Source organism: Staurois parvus, unplaced genomic scaffold (assembly GCF_062004578.1).
Source record: "Staurois parvus isolate SC_StPar_1 unplaced genomic scaffold, SC_StPar_1.0 ptg000636l, whole genome shotgun sequence".
Taxonomy (NCBI): domain Eukaryota; kingdom Metazoa; phylum Chordata; class Amphibia; order Anura; family Ranidae; genus Staurois; species Staurois parvus.
Genome location: NW_028318432.1, coordinates 9,269,840 through 9,288,709, shown reverse-complemented (window position 1 = coordinate 9,288,709; position 18,870 = coordinate 9,269,840). Strand labels below are relative to the sequence as shown.

The following is an 18,870-nucleotide window of genomic DNA, read 5'->3' as shown; positions in this document are numbered from 1 at the left end:
GGCTACAAGAGGTATAGACTCCAGAGAGAGATATCATATTACCCCGGTACAAATCATTAGTAAGACCTCATCTATAATATGCAGTTCATTTTTGGGCACCAATTCACAAAAAGAACATTGGGGAACTGGAGAAAGTACAGAGAAGGGCAACTAAACTGATAAGAGGCATGGAGGAGCTCAGCTATGAGGAAATATTAGAGGAACTGAATTTATTCTCTCTTTAGAAATGCAGATTTCACGTTAATATACTTTTCTGTAATGTACTATTCAAAAGTGCCTTGTTTTTGCTGAAAGTTCTATTTGAAAATGTACTGTTGTTTTACAGTCTACTTTTATACAATAAAATCGTTTGTAAACAAAAAAAAAGAAATGCAGATTAAGTGGGAATATGATCAACATGTATAAATACATCAGTGGTTCATATAGTGAACTCGATGTAGAGCTATTCACCCTGAGGTCATCACAGAGGAGAAAGGGGCACTCTTTACGTCTGGAGGAAAAGAAATGTAATCTTCAAATGTGGAAAGGTTTCTTCACAGTAAGAGCTGTAAAAATGTGGAATAGACTCACTCAAGAGTTGGTTCTGGCTAGCTCAGTGGATTGCTTTAAAAAAGGCCTGGATGCTTTCTTGGAGGCACAAAATATAACCGGATACTAACATTTATAGGTAAAGCTGATCCAGGGAATATCCAATTGCCTCTCGGGGGATCAGGAAGGAATTTTTTTCCCTGCAGGAGCAAACTGGATCATGCTTTGCTGGGTGTTTTGCCTTCCTCTGGATCAACTGTGGGTATAGGATTATAACTTTTTTTTAATGATTGAACTGGATGGACTTTTGTCTTTTTTCAGTCAAACTAACTATGTAACTATGTAAGATCACTGTTGCTGAACAGATTTGAACAGTGCAGAATTTGCTCTTGTTTTTAAAATTCAGTCTTGCATTGTCAAGCAATTTTGGCACTTTCCATGTTAAATTTTGACTCTACCAGAAAAAAACTGCTGGCCATTCCTGTAGTGAATTTGTTTTGATTTTGTTTTAATCTGTTCAATTTCAAGCTCTCATGAGCAGGGTGATCCTACCTCTCCTTTATAGAATTGTATTGAACTTGTACTGTAAAGTGCAGTGCAATCCTGTATAGTAATAATAATAACAGTACCACAAAATATTTTTTGTATCTTATTTCGTGGGGACAGATAACCTTTCATTGGCTTTTTAAACTGTGATTGTACTAATAAGTTGTCTCTAAGCAGTTGTTCAAAGTAAACGAAGCTGTCAGTGATTATACTGTCAGCAGATGGGGTAATAGAAAAAAGGTAAACCTGTACTAAGAGAAATATGGAGGCTGCCATTTCTGAAAATGTTAGTTGCCTGGATGTCTCTGGCCTCAATATTTCTGAGCAATGGGAAATCTAGTAAAGTCAGAGGAGAGGCATAATGCCAGATTTTCATACTAGTTCCAGGCCAGTTACTCAGAAAAAATGGCTTTGCATGAACATAGCAACCAGGCACCTAGCATTTTCTGAAGGTCTGTTCAGTAATGGCAGCCAATGTATTCTCTCAGTAGAGGTTCACTGCAAAAAGTGGAATGTGTAAGGGATGCTTTGTGTTCAGCCCTATTGTCTAGACTGAAACTGGCAAGCACACAGCTTTGAAAGGGAATGCAGAAGAGTGCAAAAATGTCTTCATCTTTAAAGGTAGTTTTATTTATGCGTTGATTTTTCATGGCCACCAGCAGGATCATAAGCCATCATTTTTTTTCATGTAATTATACTAGATTCTTGGCTGATCAACAATCTGCAGTAAAACTGCAACAGGGTGGACAATAATTGGTTAAAACCAACAGTGTTTTATTGCTGTCTGCTCCCACTGAGAAGAATCTCCTTACTCCCAAGACAGAAATTTGTAAAAAGTGAAAGTAAACATATCCGTTGGGGATATAGTAAGCAAGCAATGCTTATAAAAGTTCCAATTTATAATTAATTTATCAAAAACATAAAAGCATTTGGGCTGAAGTTCAACTAACTAAGAAAGCATTTACCTTACACTTTACCTTACACTGACAGAAAGCATTTGTGCAGCTGTGGCTATCTTCCCATCTGCTGTATACTAGGGATCAGGAAACAAGGTGTCAGTATATATTTTTCCAGATTTCATTGCATCAGATCATTTTTCCATGCAAACAGCGCTTAGTGGATTTTTTTTCATACCATGTATGAAAAAGTGTCTTCTTGACTATAACAAACATTTGGTCCTACTGGTCTGCCTCCTTCTGGCAGGTCGGATTTTAAAATAAACTAAAGAATCATAATGGTTGATATGAGCATGAAAAACATTTGGTTGCAAAGATTACTGATGTACAAGAACCCAAGGCATATAAGCCTCAAATTCTGGAAAGTGGAAGACATCCATATCAGTCAAGATGGCCTTGAGTGAAGTGGAATGAGAAAATTTAACACGTGAGGCTCACAATGCATAGAGTAGTGGTGTAGAAGAACCCAAGGCATGCAAGGCTCCATTCCTGTAAAGTGGAAGACATTCATGTCCAACCTGGAGGGCCTTAGGTGAAGTTAAATGGTAAACTTTGACACAATTACATCTTCTGAAACACCACCAGGAGCCTCCAGGCTGCAAAATATTCAGAGCTTAGGCTACATCCAACAGTGTCCAACGGGCTCTCTGAAACTTAGTCCCATCCTCTGCAGACATGGACATTTTCATCCATTGGTTTCATCAGTAGGTCTAATTTTTATTATCACCAGAGGACTATATCTGCTTTTTGAGGAGTCTACTCCATTATGACTGCTCACACCAGGAACCAGACCTCAAAGATGTATGGTCCTTTATCAGGGTAGCCAATCATGTAGCTTCTATACACTGCACTACTGCTGCATTAGTGTTGCATTGCCTTTGTAGCCTTGCCCAAGTTTAATTTCTCAACTGGCATTACATTTTTTTCCACTTTGAGATTATTCGTTAGCATCACTAAATAATAGGACATGGACACTAAATGCCAATGCTGCAAACTTTCACTGAAATCAAATCTGGTTGATGTACAGGTGAAACTCAAAAAATTAGAATATCGTGCAAAAGTTAATTTATTTCAGTAATGCAATTTAAAAGGTGAAACTAACATATGAGATAGGCTCATTACATGCAAAGCAAGATAGTTGAAGCTGTGATTTGTCATAATTGTGATGATTATGGCTTACAGCTCATGAAAACCCCAAATCCACAATCTCAGAAAATATAAGAGAATATTGTGAAAACGTGCAATATTCTAGGCTCAAAGTGTCCCACTCTAATCAGCTAATTAAGCCATAACACCTGCAAGTGTTCCTGAGCCTTTAAATGGTCTCTCAGTCTGGTTCAGTAGGAATCACAATCATGGGAAAGACTGCTGACCTGACAGTTGTGCAGAAAACCATCACTGACACCCTCCATAAGGAGGGAAAGCCTCAAAAGGTAATTGCAAAAGAAGTTGGATGTTCCCAAAGTGCTGTATCAAAGCACATTAATAGAAAGTTATGTAGAAGGGAAAAAAAAGATGCACAAGCAACAGGGATGACCGCAGCCTGGAGAGGATTGTCAGGAAAGGCCATTCAAAAGTGTTGGGGACTTTCACAAGGAGTGGACTGCGACTGGAGTCAGTGCATCAAGAGCCACCACACACAGATGGATCCTGGACATGGGCTTCAAATGTCGTATTCCTCTTGTCAAGTCACTCCTGAAAACAATCAACGTCAAAAGGGTCTTACCTGGGCTAAAGAAAAACAGACCTGGTCTGTTGCTCAGTGGTCCAAAGTCCTCTTTTCTGATGAGAGCAATGTTTGCATTTCATTTGGAAACCAAGGACCCAGTGTATGGAGGAAGAATGGAGAGGCACACACTGCATGATGCTTGAAGGCCAGTGTGAAGTTTCCACAGTCTGTGTTGATTTGGGGAGCCATGTCATCTGCTGGTGTTGGTCCACTGTGCTTCATTAAGTCCAGGGTCAACGCAGCCGTCTACCAGGAGATCTTGGAGCACTTCATGATTCCATCCGCAGACGAGCTTTATGGTGATGCTGACTTCATTTTCCAGCAGGACTTGGCACCTGCCCACACTGCGAAAAGCACCATAACCTGGTTCAATAACTGTGGGATTACTGTGCTTGATTGGCCAGCAAACTTGCCTGACCTGAACCCCATAGAGAATCTATGGGGCATTGCCAAGAGAAAGATGAGAGACATGAGACCAAACAATGCAGAGGAGCTGAAGGCCGCTATTGAAGCATCCTGGTCTTCCATAACACCTCAGCAGTGCCACAGGCTGATAGCTTCCATGCCACGCCGCATTGAGGCAGTAATCTCTGCAAAAGGAGCCCAAACCAAGTACTGAGTACATATGCATGCTTATGCTTTTCAGAGGTCCGATATTGTTCTATGTACAATCCTTGTTTTATTGACTGCATGTAATATTCTAATTTTCTGAGATTGTGGATTTGGGGTTTTCATGAGCTGTAAGCCATAATCATCACAATGATGACAAATCACGGCTTGAACTATCTTGCTTTGAATGTAACGAGTCTATCTCATATATTAGTTTCACCTTTTAAGTTGCATTACTGAAATAAATTAACTTTTCCAAGATATTCAAATTTTTCGAGTTTCACCTGTTTTTGTAGCTATGTGTCTCCATTACAGTCTTTTAAACTTTCCACGATGCAGAAAATCCCTGCGAGAACATGGTCCCTGCCATAGGGGAACTTTATTATGCAATCACAAGGCAGGCCTTGATGTATCCAACAAACAAAGGCAGGTCTTACACTTATAACTCCCTCTGCCAAATGGCCTTTAACACCCAGCAACTCTAACCCTTTCACCTGGTTCTCCCGATGTCTTAGAACAGGACCTATGTTGCATTATTATGTTGGAAAAAATGGGGCCAAAATATGTAAGCACCCTTTACAGCATTTCGACGGATTACCAAATACACATTCTGTTTGTATTATGTTATATAGTATACCTTTTCCCTAGACCTCTCTATAATTCCTTTTTCTAAACCTTGTGTCATTCTCCATCACTTTACCATGCAGATTCATACATCATTCATATGTGGTTGCCACATCACTTTCAGAGAGAGACAACTGATAATCAAGTCACCACCTTTTCCAAAATGGCTGCACCCTGATCTTTGGCAAAACATGAACATACAAAATCTCGAGCACTCCTGTGCTCAACTCATAGTTTAATGGAAGTTCTATATATTCCCCACTATAGCAACACAGCAACACTGGTATAAGCCTAACAGTTGTTTCATATGACCCTGATGTACAAATAAAAAAATATGGAAATTGTACTGTAAGTACTGTACCTGTAAGGTGCTGTGAGGTGCATTCAGAAATTTGTTTAAAGAATGTACAACCATTCATAGACCCACCAGTAAACATATGGGTTATTAGGAATATGAATCTTGGCCTCCAGTAGAAACATAGAAAGTGACAGCAGAAAAAAGACCAAGTGGTCCATTTAGTCTGCCCCCTCCATTTTTTTTGTTATATAGTAATGTGCAAAAGTTTTAGGCAGTTGTGAAAAATGTTGTAAGAATGCTTTTAGAAAAAGAGGTGTTAATAATTTATTTTTAGCAATTAACAGAATGAAAAATCATTTGGTGTGACCACCCTTTGCATTCAAACAACATCAATTCTTCTAGGTGCACTTGCACACGGTTTTTGAAGGCACTCAGCAGGTAGGTTGTACCAAATATCTTGGACAACTAATTATAGATCTTCTGCTGGTGTAGGCTGGCTCAAATCCTCCTGTTCCTGCATGTAATCCTAGACAGACTTGATGTTGAGATCAGGGCTCTGAGGGAGCCAAAGCATCTCTTCCAGGACTCCTTTACTGTGAAGATACAGTAGTTCTTAATGACATTGGCTGTTTGTTTGGGGTCGTTGTCCTGCTACAGAATAAATTTGGGGCAAGTTACATACCTCCTTGATGGTATGACGTGAGGGATAAGTATCTGCCTGTATGTCTCAGCATTGAGGACACCATTGATCCTGACCAAATCTCCAATTCAATATGCTTAAATGCAACCCCAAACTTGCAAGCAACCTCCACCATGCTTCACTGTTGCCTGCATACACTCATTATTGTACTGTTCTCCAGCCCTTTGAAGAATAAACTGCCTCCTGCTATAGCCAAATACTTCAGATTTTGACTTATCAGTCCATAGCACCTGCTGCCATTTTTCTGCACCTCAGTTTCTATGATTTCATGCATAGTTGAGTTGCTTAGCCTTGTTTCCATGTCAGAGGTATGGCTCTTTTTGGCTTCCATTAAGACCACCTCTGGCCAGACTTCACCGGACAGTAGGTGAGTGTAGCTGGGTCCCACTGGTTTCCTCCAGTTCTTGGTATAATTGGTTAATCGTACGCCTGACTCTAATCCTACAAAATCCCAGACTTTGTGCAAGTGCACAAAGTGTGCAATTATAAGAACTGATGCTGGTTTGAAGCCAAAAGGTAGTCACACCTAATATTGATTTGATTTAGAACACATATGTCCAACACAAGGCCCTTGGGCCGAATCTGGCTTACCAGTCCTCTCAGAGGCCCCCAGATCTAACAGATCCCTGCATGCGGGGCACAGCTGGGACAGATCTCCAGACTCTGAACAAGTGAACAATTTCCCTGCAAGGCGAGGCAGAGCTGCTTATACAGGGAGGTACTAGAGCAGAGCCAGATAGGAGAGAAATATGCAAGGAAGCTCTGAGTGGGGAACCCTGCACTCTGTATGTAACGTACTCCTGAACCCTGCACTCTGTAAGTAATGGACCCCTGAACTCTGCACTCTACATGTAGTGCACCCCTGAACTCTTCACTCTGTACGTAGCACACTCCTGAACTCTATACTCTGTACGTAGCGTAATCCTAAACTCTGTACGTGACACACTCTTGAACCCTGCACTCTGTAATTAGCACACCCTTGAACTCTGCACTCTGTATGTAGTACACCCCTGAACTCTGCACTCTGTATGTAGTACACCCCTGAACTCTGCACTCTGTATGTAGTACACCCCTGAACTCTGCACTCTGTATGCAGCACACACTCCTGAACTCTGTACATAGCGTAATCCTGAACTCTGTACATAACATACTCCTGAATCCTGCACTCTGTACGTAACATACTCCTGAATCCTGCACTCTGTACGTAACATACTCCTGAATCCTGCACTCTGTACGTAACATACTCCTGAATCCTGCACTCTGTATGCAGCGCACCCCAGATACAACCAGCCCACTGAGGGCAACTATACTGCTGATGCAGCCCATGATGAAATAGAGTTTGAGACCTCTGATTTAGAGTTTTCTTCTGTTTGCTCACTTTGCATTTTGTAAATTGATAAAAAATAAACAATTAAAATAAATATTATTGAAAGCATACATACTTTACAGCTTTCTTCACGCCTGCCTAAAACATTTGCATTAGTTTTTTGTTTGTGTTTTTTGTCAACCTTTTTTAACTGAATATAAAATTGTGTTTGTCCCAAGCATTTTAAATCCACTCACTACCTCTGCTGGAAGTCTATTCCAAGCATCAACTACTTGTTCCATAAACTGATACTTTCTACGATTAGTTTTGAACTATTCTCCTTGTTCTTGTGTTCTTGATCTTGGGTTCATATTGAAAATACTGCCCTCCTGAACTTTATTGACCCCCCAACTTTATACCATTTTGCAGTCCACCTAAAATTGATATTTCAGTTGGCTGATGCTACAGGGCTCACTGCTTTATACTCTTTTGAGAAACTCTAACAGCAAAATACTCTACTCAAGTTCTGGGCAAGGTTTCCACCTTTCACTGCAGTCTCACTTCTCCTGCAGCAGCAGAATGAGTCTTATTCCTTTTGTTTTATTCTGCGTAAAGTATATTTTGTTCAATAATTTCTGAACATTTTTAGAAGCCTTTATATAAAATCGTTATTCATAAACTGTATAATATTTACTGTATTTTTGCTCCATTAGATGCACTTTTTCCACCCCCAAAAAATGGGGTAAAATGTCTGTGCGTCTTATGGGAAGAATATGGAGCTGCCGGCCTGGTATTCCCGCCGCCGCCATGTTAGAATACCGGGCCGGCCACTCGACACTTCTGTGCTCCTCGGACCTACCTGTTCCTCGATCCAGCGCTGTCCTCACTGTTTTTTCTCCCCAGCGCCGGCATCTTTACTGTGGGCACCCAGCTGTGACAGCTTACGGCTTCACAGCCGGGTGCCCACTGTGCATGCACGAGAAGCACTCTGCGGAAGTGGGAGCGGGTACCTGTCAAATTTGGGTACCCGCTCCCCCCCTCTGCTCCCCAAAGGTCCGCAGTCTCTGGTCATCTCCTGTACTATGTTCGCAGTCTCTGGTCATCCCCTGTATCGTGTCCACAGTCTGTGGTTATCTCCTGCACTGTGTCCGCAGTCTCTGGTCATCCCCTGTATCGTGCCCGCACTCTCTGGTCATCTCCTGTACTGTGTCTGCAGTCTCCGGTCATCTCCTGTACCGTGTCTGCAGTTTCTGGTCATCTCCTGTACCGTGTCCGCAGTCTCTGGTCATCTCCTGTACTATGTCCGCAGTCTCTGGTCATCCCCTGTATCGTGTCCGCAGTCTCTGGTCATCTCCTGTACTGTGTCCGCAGTGTCTGGTCATCTCCTGTACCGTGACCGCAGTCTCTGGTCATCTCCTGTACTATGTCCGCAGTCTCTGGTCATCCCCTGTATCGTGTCTGCAGTCTCTGGTCATCTCCTGTACTGTGTCTGCAGTGTCTGGTCATCTCCTGTACCGTGTCCGCAGTCTCTGGTCATCTCCTGTACCGTATCCACAGTCTCTGGTCATCTCCTGTACCGTGTCCGCAGTCTCTGGTCATCTCCTGTACCGTGTCCACAGTTTCTGGTCATCTCCTGTACCGTGTCCGCAGTCTCTGGTCATCTCCTGTACTGTGTCCGCAGTCTCTGGTCATCCCCTGTATCGTGTCCGCAGTCTCTGGTCATCTCCTGTACCGTGTCCGCAGTCTCTGGTCATCTCCTGTACTGTGTCTGCAGTGTCTGGTCATCTCCTGTACCGTGTCCGCAGTCTCTGGTCATCCCCTGTATCATGTCCGCAGTCTCCGGTCATCTCCTGTACCGTATCCACAGTCTCTGGTCATCTACTGTACCGTATCCGCAGTCTCTGGTCATCTCCTGTACCGTGTCCGCAGTCTCTGGTCATCTCCTGTAGTATGTCTGCAGTCTCTGGTCATCTCCTGTCCTATGTCCACAGTCTCTGGTCATCTCCTGTACTGTGTCCGCAGTCTCTGGTCATTTCCTGTACTATGTCCGCAGTCTCTGGTAATCTCCTGTACTATGTCTGCAGTCTCTGGTCATCTCCTGTGCTATGTCCGCAGTCTCTGGTCATCTCCTGTACCGTGTCCACAGTCTCTGGTCATCTACTGTACTGTGTCCGCAGTCTCTGGTCATCTCCTGTACTGTGTCCGCAGTCTCTGGTCATCTCCTGTAGAATGTCTGCAGTCTCTGGTCATCTCCTGTACTATGTCTGCAGTCTCTGGTCATTTCCTGTACTATGTCCACAGTCTCTGGTCATCTCCTGCACTATGTCCGCAGTCTCTGGTCATCTCCTGTACTATGTCCGCAGTCTCTGGTCATCTCCTGTACTATGTCCGCAGTGTCTGGTCATCCCCTGTACTGTGTCCGCAGTCTCTGGTCATTTCCTGTACTATGTCTGCAGTCTCTGGTCATCTCCTGTACTATGTCTGCAGTCCATTAGTTCAGAATATTTTTTTTCTTGTTTTCCTCCTCTAAAACCTAGGTGCGTCTTATGGTCAGGTGCGAAAAACACGGTAATATTTTGAATAAATTGACTGAGGGTTATTGTATACATATATTATATGTTCTTAGATTCCAACCCAGACAGATAAAAAGTGTTTACAATTTACAAAGCAGAAAATCAACTGCAGTTCCAGTTATGCCCAGATATGGCGATAAAGGGCCCCTTTATCTCTTCCGTTGTAACTGCTGTGTCTTTTAGGTTATCGTTTACATTATGGCAGTGTTTCTAAACCTTTTTTCATTTGTGGCACCCTTTAAATTCTGCACAAATTTTAGGTAGCCCATTCTAACATGTAACATACTAAACTAAAAGTTTTGCATACCCCAGCAACATCCACACACATAGGACACCCAACATTAGACATGATTTATTCTTACATTGCAAATACACATTTACCTGCTGGTACTGACTAGTAGCATTTCTCGTCTCCTTTAGTTTCTCTCACACAGCTAACGTGTCCCCAGTACCAATGAGGTGGGGCAGGGAAGGGGCAAACAAGGATTCTATGCAGGCATGCAAAGTCCTCCTTATCAGCCAATGACGTCACTGGTTGTTAGGATGCCAATGGCTGGACCACACGGTGTCCAAGGTTGTAATGCTGCACCACAAAACATGTGGCTTTGTTTAACTAAAAGGCAGGCTTGATCCATCCGTCATCTTGTACACTATTTTGGGGCAGTTTTTAGGCATTTTAATAAGACACACTAGAACATCCAAGAAGGCACCTGCAAGTGCCACGGCACCCTGGTTGAGAAAGGCTGCTTTACGACATTACAGATACCTAATCTACATACGATATAAGATATATTTTCTGTTTATTTAAAAACAATAAGTCATTGGCCCTATGAAGTGAAAGTTATCCTCCAGACCTTCAATTTTTTTTTGTATAAACATTAAAAATTCATACTCACACAAAGATAAAAAAAACATAAACAACAAACAAACATATAAAAAAACGTATGTTCAAGGTTCCCATTCTATTTTCATATTCTCCCACCTTGTTTTTCTTAAAAGAGAGAAAGGGAGACAGTAGGAATATCTAAATTGGAATGCAAAAAATATTACCCAGCCCTGCAACCCTACTGCCCATATCCTCTCTTACACCCCCCTTTCCCTTTCTCCCTCTGTTTTCCCAACTGCCTCCTAATACTTGTGTTGTGAGATCACACACCATCTCAATAAGATAAAGATATTGTTTATATTGGGAGAGATAAAAAAAAGAGGTGAATTGTGTATTAATCTAAATATTCTCCCACCCCACCCTACCACACCTCACCTCTTACCTCCCTTCAGGCCCAAAATGGGCATTGTACATTCAGTGAAAATGCAAAATCGTATTGCCTGTGTACGAACAGATTATGTACTCTTTATTAACTAATTCTACCTTCTACCAATCTATCTCACCTCTAAGGAGGGCAAAAAAGGCAGAAAAAAAATGGGAAAAGAGGCCTTCAATTTGAAACCATTTATAGATAAATGAAGGAAACTACTTATATATATAACACATATAAACACACAAAAAACACAACACTCAGAAGAGAGAACATACACTCAACACACAATAATTCCACACATGTACACAATATACACAATGCTCATGCAACAACAGGTACACATAAATTTTTTTTTAAAATGATACCCGCACAACATGCACACAATAATATATTTGGATGCTAGTTCAAAGATCCTTGGTGTGCTATCGACATATCCCTTAACCATTAATACAAGCAATACATAAAGCTCTTTTGGTTTGGGGGCTAGAAGTATGCCAAAAGGGAACTGGTGGCAAGCAATGACATTACAATAAGGACGATGAACTAGGTCACACATGACAGCTTCTGCCCTAAAGTCTGGCCTCAGAAACAGTGATGTCCAACTGGAAACCATACTTGTAAACTAAACTGAGCAAATAGATTTCATGAAACAAAGAAGCAACATTCTCAAACAAATTTATCTTTGCATGTAAGTCAAACCATCTAAACAGAAGGCTGATAATAAAATAAGACTTTAATCATACAAAATAAGCACCATTCATATGTATAGTGTAGGGATACACAGATTTTAAGGCGCACACTGTAAAACATTATTGGTATATACATTTGACTCCGTGTATGCCTTGCAACAATGGCGGAGTAAACTGAGCAATCACATTCGCAATCAAGTCATGCCGGATAATACACATGCACACTATATTATAGCCCTATTATCTGAAGACAATTACTAATATGCCCAAGCTGCTCAACCAAAACAAAAACATGCCAACGTAGCACTAAAATACCATTCTAAAATTCAATAGAAGCTAAAAAAACAAATTTGAGTAAAGATAAGCATAAATCCTGGTAAACTATAAGAACAAATATTTATATTAATGAATAGTTTTTACAAATATATTTTAGCAAATTCAAGTTTATTGGAAACAATAAGTCATCATTAATTGTTAAAAATATGCTCCAAAGCTAAACAGTAAAAAAACAATTTGTTTATATATATATATATATATATATATATATATATATATATATATATATACACACACACACACATATATAACTAGTTATTGCACAGCAAATATGTGCAATGAATATGTATATTTTTTCATAATTTAGGAATTGTCCGCACAGTATCATGCCATGCATATTTAAAAAAAAAAAGACACTGTACCTGTTTTTACAGCATATTTTAAGGTGGTTTTACAGTTAAGCAGAATCCCCTCCAAACTCTGTGGCTGGTCGGACAGTTCCCAGTTATATTCCTGAAGAAGCTCATTGGGATAGTGAAAATCAATCACCTTATTTGATCTGTCAAAGGTATTCACCACGTATTGCAATAAAATGTCTATCATTTGTTGTAAGAAACGCATTGTTTCTGCCTCTCCATTTTTTGCAGGAAGAAGGTCTGAAAAAAAAAAGAATGAGAAATGTTTAGAATAATTTATGTTTATTTTCACATTATGAGCAAAATATTCTTTGTTAAAAAAAACCCCATAGAAATAAACAAATTCAGAGAATATGGAATATAATTACATTGTTGCATTTTTATATTTAATCTAGTTTAATATTGTTACATTTCATGTTTTAATATGTTGATGTATTTTATATATTTTAAAAATTAATAGTAAACAATGTAAATGTGCTATTTGGGATTTTTTTGTTTTATTGTAACATCTGCAATAGATTATTTAAAGAAAAAAAATGTGCATTCATGTTAAATCCTTTAAGTTTAAGTGATTGTGCAGAACAATTGCCCTAATCAGAGTGTGTCAATTAAATCCTTATCTCTAATCCAGAGGGTTCACTGGGCAAGATACACAATTTTAAAAAAGACACAAAGTATGATGGACTGCAGGAAAAGATAACATTATTTGCTTGCACATTCTAGGATAAATTATTCTTAATATAAAATACTATGTGTATATTTTATATATATATATATATATATATATATATATATATATATATATACTATGCAAATTATTAAAGAAAAACATTTTCCTTATTTAATTTTGTTTACATTTAATTTTCCTTTCTATAATTTAACAAAGGAAGAATTTGTTATTTTCCTGCACAGTACATACCTGTTGAGTATAATAAGGAGAAGTTTATTTCACCCTTGTCGCAGCTGCATACCTTCTTGTCATAGCTGGATTCAAATCCTTGGTCACCGGTACATAGTTCCTCTTTATTGGTGGACTCTTTGGGTTTTTCCCCCTCTCCATAAAGCATAGCTAGACAGGGAGATCAGTACATGAAGTGAGTTTAAATATGTTTATATCTGGAACAGATATATGATAGCTACATATGTATATAATAATTTATAACATAACATACTACAATAAAATTTAGTTCCACAGTTCCATAAAATTGAATTCTATATGATATTATAACATTTTAATATTTCATGAAAAATCTTAATGTTGGCACTCACCACATAATTTGGAGCTGATTCCACCAGTAAATTTTTGAGCAACCTGGCACCAAGCTTTTGCTGGAAAGAAAAAAAAGAAAAATTGTGTACATTTTTAAATCTGTTTCTTTCTTTCTTTCTTTCTTTCTTTCTTTCTTTCTTTCTTTCTTTCTTTCTCTTTCTTTCTTTCTCTTTCTTTCTTTCTTTCTTTCTTTCTCTCTCTCTCTCTCTTTTTTTCTTATTTTGTTTTATTTATTTCATTATGCCCTTTATCATTAAATCTGTTTCAAATCTAAAATGTAATATTTAAAAAAATGGTTTCTTTTATTTAATGAACCATCAATAAATGTTACTTTCTTGAGATATATGATCTTTTTAAATGTATCTATACTATAATTACCCTTTACGGATTGCACAGTACGTTATCCGTGTAGAAATATAATAAAGCAAACTACATTCTCCTACACTACATTTAGAGCAAAAAGTGTGTTTGAATGTTTGGATCTGAACGATGCTGAATACTTGTCTCCATGCCAGCAAGAAAAGAAAGAAATCAGATCCAGCTTACTCACCTGTGCCTAGGTTGTCTGATTCACTGTTCGGCTCTTCTGCCCCAAAGGACCAAAATCCAGAGCCAGGAGATGCCATCCCAACCCTGGAGAGCACAGACAGCAGTGGGGTGGCAGCTGATGCTAGTGTTGCTGTTGAATCCCTTGTAGAGGATCATAGACATAAACAGCCAAGTAAAGAAGAGTGCCTATCGGAGGGGTAATGAGTGCCGGGGGAGTGAGGTGTGTGCGGAGAGTGAAGGGAGCCCAGCGCTGAGCGGTCAATGAGAAGGCGAGCTGTCAGCCTGCAGAGAGCAGCCTATGTACGGAGCTGTCTGCGGTGCTGAACCCTCCCGGCGGAGCACTGTACTCCTGTAAGTCACTCAAATCTCTCTCCTCTACATCAGACCCTCTAAGAGTCCAGACACCCCCACCCCCTCCCTGAACACTTTCAGCCACCTATTGGTTAATCACGCTGTCTTCTGTCATAGTGGATTTTATGGGACAAAATACAAGGGAAGGCTCTAAGATGACGCTGCAGGACCTCATTCTGACGTTATTTCAAAAAAAAAAAAGAAAAGAAAAAAGGAACCTTTGTCTAAAGATTGGCGAAACCATTGAAGTATGACTACATACGCATCTTACGCAGATTACACATAGTCCATTTCCTTGAGGGAAAATCCCGACTGAGACGCAAAAAAACACGACCCCGGAATATAAAGCACGCGAAAACCATATGCGTAAGTGCAATCGCATACGAGGCTGCCAAATGATCTAGTTTCACACCAATTATTATTGATGGACCGCTCTTCAAGGGGTGTCACTATATCATTATATGATGGTCTTGGTTTCGTAACCTCAACTATAAAGAGGATTACAGATATCATAAAGGCAAATACATTTCATGCCATGTGAATATTTTATCATACACAGCAGATCTGATAAACACTATCGTTGCTCTTATACTGTCCACACTCAGGGGCGGACTGACCATTTGGAAACTCGGGCACTGCACGAGGGCCCAGGGTTAGTAGGGGGCCCCATGAGATGCCCCTGGTACCTTTTTCATAGGCTTTTTTGAGTTTGGGCAAGGACATGGGCCCCATGATCCCCTATTGCCCGGGGGCCCCATGAGTTGTCAGTCCGTCCCTGTACAATCATGCAATTTCAGATGTGAATCAGATCACGCTGAATCACATTCATTCCTATGGAGCCTGTTCACATCAATGCAGAGCAGCTGTGATCCAAATTTGGGAAAGACTCCTATGATTCTTTGATGCGATGCAGTGCAATTCTATGGTCCATAGACTTCAATGGAAACATTTTCAAATCACTTATCTGTTCTATCATCATACGATTCGAGCAGGTTTTCTTCCCCAGCACAGAAATCACAGCTGTATCCAAGTCAGCAGCCTATATGTTCACCTTTTCTAACATGTTACATGTTACACCTGTATTCAAGGTGTAACATGTAATGTGTTACTGCTGCAGCTGCTCTGTGCTCTCCCTCCCGAGTCCCTGCTATGACATCAGACTGGGGATCTTCTCCCCATGTCTGCTGCCATAATTAAAAAAATACGGGGCTCTGCCCTGCTCGCCAGGTCAGTATTCTGTGAATGGGGAACTACAACTACCAACAGTCAGCACTGTGTTAGTTCATTGAGTCCTCCTGTCAGTGTGTAACAGATTGCTCATACAACATGCAAGCAGACAGCCTACATACAGAGTCTGCAAGAGCCTTGCATAGCACCCACAATCTGCTGATAATGGGTGGGTTACAGGCTCCCAATAAAAAAATAGTAAATGCACATTTTTTACCTATTTGTTTGAAAAGGTGAACGTATTCTTTAAAACTTTTGTAAAGGTTCAGCTTTTTTTTTTAAATAACATACATGTCATACCTACCTACTTTGTGTAATGGTTTTGCACAGAGCAGCCCCAATCCTCCTCTTCTCAGGTCCTCTGCCTGTGCTCCTGGCTCCTCCCCCCTGCTGAGTGCCTCCATAGCAAGCTGCCTGCTCTGGGGGCACTCATGCATGTTTTCCCCTGCGCCACCTCTGTGACAACGAGACACACAGAGTACGGCACAGCCCCGCCCCCAGCTCCCTTCTCACTGGCTATGCCAATGGCTCCCACTGCTGTGTCTGATGCTGCTGATGCTGAGGCATCAAAATATATTCCAAGTGTAATTACACAAAGGAAAATACTCTAGGGTACATTATAAAAGTTAATAGTTCAAACGTATACAACAAGAGACCTGAGATGCTCTATGGCAACTGTTCTAAAGAACTGAGCCATTGGGGTGTCAGTGATCATCTGAAGACCAGGACATATGCACCTATACTGTGAGAACAAGCCAGCTATCACCCCATGACCACATTGACCATCTATCAGCCATTATTTAATGAGAGGAAGAAATGACAGCCTTATCGGGCGCTGTGTGCATTTCTACATTAGCTCAATAAGAAGGAAAAGGGAAAAGAGAGAAAAGGAAAAAATAGTTTTAATTAAAAAATTTGGTAAAAAAAAATTAAAAAATAAATAAAATAAAAATAAATGTATACATATACTGTATGGGGCAAAAAAGTATTTAGTCAGCCACCAATTGTGCAAGTTTGGAGGAGAGAGAATGCTGAGTTGCATCCAAAGAACACCATACCTACTGTGAAGCATGGGGGTGGCAACATCATGCTTTGGGGCTGTTTCTCCGCAAAGGGACCAGGACGACTGATCCATGTACAGGACAGAATGAATGGGGCCATGTATCGTGAGATTTTGAGTGCAAACTTCCTTCCATCAGCAAGGGCATTGAAGATGAAACGCGGCTGGGTCTTCCAACCTGACAATAATCCCAAACATACCGCCTGAGCAACGAAGGAGTGGCTTCGTAAGAAGCATTTCAAGGTCCTGGAGTGGCCTAGCCAGTCTCCAGATCTCAACCCCATAGAAAATCTTTGGAGGGAGTTGAAAGTCCGTGTTGCCCAGCAACAGCCCCAAAACATCACTGCTCTAGTTGAGATCTGCATGGAGGAATGGGCCAACATACCAGCAACAGTGTGTGCCAACCTTGTGAAGACTTACAGGAAACGTTTGACCTCTGTCATTGCCAACAAAGGATATATAACAAAGTATTGAGATGAACTTTTGATATTGACCAAATACTTATTTTCCACCATAATTTGCAAATAAATTCTTTCCAAATCAGCCAATGTGATTGTCTGGATTTTGTTTCTCATTTTGTCTCTCCTAGTTGAGGTCTACCTATGATGCCAATTACAGGCCTCTCTCATCTTTTTAAGTGGGAGAACTTGCACAATTGGTGGCTGACTAAATACCGTATTTTTCGGACTATAAGGCGCACCGGATTATAAGACGCAGTATTAGTGAACGGATCTATTTTCATATATAAGACTCACCGGATTATAAGGCGCATAAAGCGAAACAAAATACCGGTAGTCGGATAAGTCAGACTTTATTCAAATCATTAACAATAACTGTCAATATTACACAATAGATCCAGTCAGACCACAATATTACACAATATTAAAGCGAAACAAAATAGCCGGATAGGTCAGATATTACACAAGAGTATGCTCACTTTTTCAATCATTCATATTCTACGAATCCATCAAATTCCTCGTCTTCGGTGTCGGAATTTAACAGTTGGGCGATAGCGGCATCGAGCAAGCCCGGATCCCTCTCGTCATCATCCAATTCAGTCTCATTGCTGTTGCTTGGCTGTTCATTGATGATTCCTGCCTTTGTGAAAGCTCGGACCACAGTTGAAACCGATACCTTAGCCCAGGCATCGACGATCCATTGGCAGATAGTGGCATAACTAGCCCGGCGTTGCCTGCCTGTGTTGGTAAATGTGTGCTCACCTTCTGTCATCCATTGCTCCCATGCGGCTCGCAATTTAGCCTTGAACGCCCTGTTGACACCAATATCTAGTGGTTGGAGTTCTTTGGTCAATCCTCCAGGAATGATGGCAAGCTCCGAATTGGTTTTCTTCACTTGGCTTTTGACAGTGTCAGTGAGATGAGCGCACATAGAGTCGTAGATCAATAAGGCCGGAGACTTGTGGAAGAAGCCATCTGGTCTCCTGACGTAAACTTCTCTCAGTCACTCACTCATTTTCTCCTCGTCCATCCAGCCTTTTGGATTGACCTTGACGATGATCCCAAGAGGAAATGTTTCCTTTGGCAAAGTATTCCTCTTAAAAATGACCATGGGTGGTAGTTTCTGGCCATTAGCCTGGCAACCGAGAACTACAGTGAAGGATGATTTCTCATTCCCTGTGGTGCGTATAGATACAGTAGACGTCCCTGTTTTTTCTACAGTACGGTTCGCGGGGATGTCAAAGGTGAGAGGGATCTCGTCCATGTTTGTGATGTGGTCTGACTGGATCTTCTTTTCGATGATCTTGTCCTTGCAGTAAGTGCGGAAGATGGCCATCCTTTCTTCATAATCCTTTGGCAGTTGCTGCGAAGTGGTAGTTCTTGTGCGGATGGAGAGATGACGCCTTTTCATAAAACGGAAGCACCAAGAAGGACCTCCTTGAAATT

At 40.8% G+C, this 18,870-nt stretch overlaps 1 protein-coding gene across 1 annotated transcript in view; it reads right to left on the bottom strand.

The window, feature by feature from the left end:
• The window catches only part of GAD2 (glutamate decarboxylase 2), a 134,220-nt gene extending 119,315 nt beyond the window's left edge, over window positions 1–14,905 (bottom strand). Inside the window, exons 1-4 of the mRNA XM_089693784.1 lie at window positions 14,330–14,905; window positions 13,779–13,838; window positions 13,429–13,578; window positions 12,516–12,749 (exon numbers count right to left, since the gene is read on the bottom strand). Of these exons, the coding sequence (XP_089549910.1) occupies window positions 12,516–12,749; window positions 13,429–13,578; window positions 13,779–13,838; window positions 14,330–14,405 (520 nt within the window). The 5' untranslated portion in view covers window positions 14,406–14,905. The remainder of the gene's footprint in view (window positions 1–12,515; window positions 12,750–13,428; window positions 13,579–13,778; window positions 13,839–14,329) is intronic.
• Window positions 14,906–18,870: the final 3,965 nt, after the last annotated feature.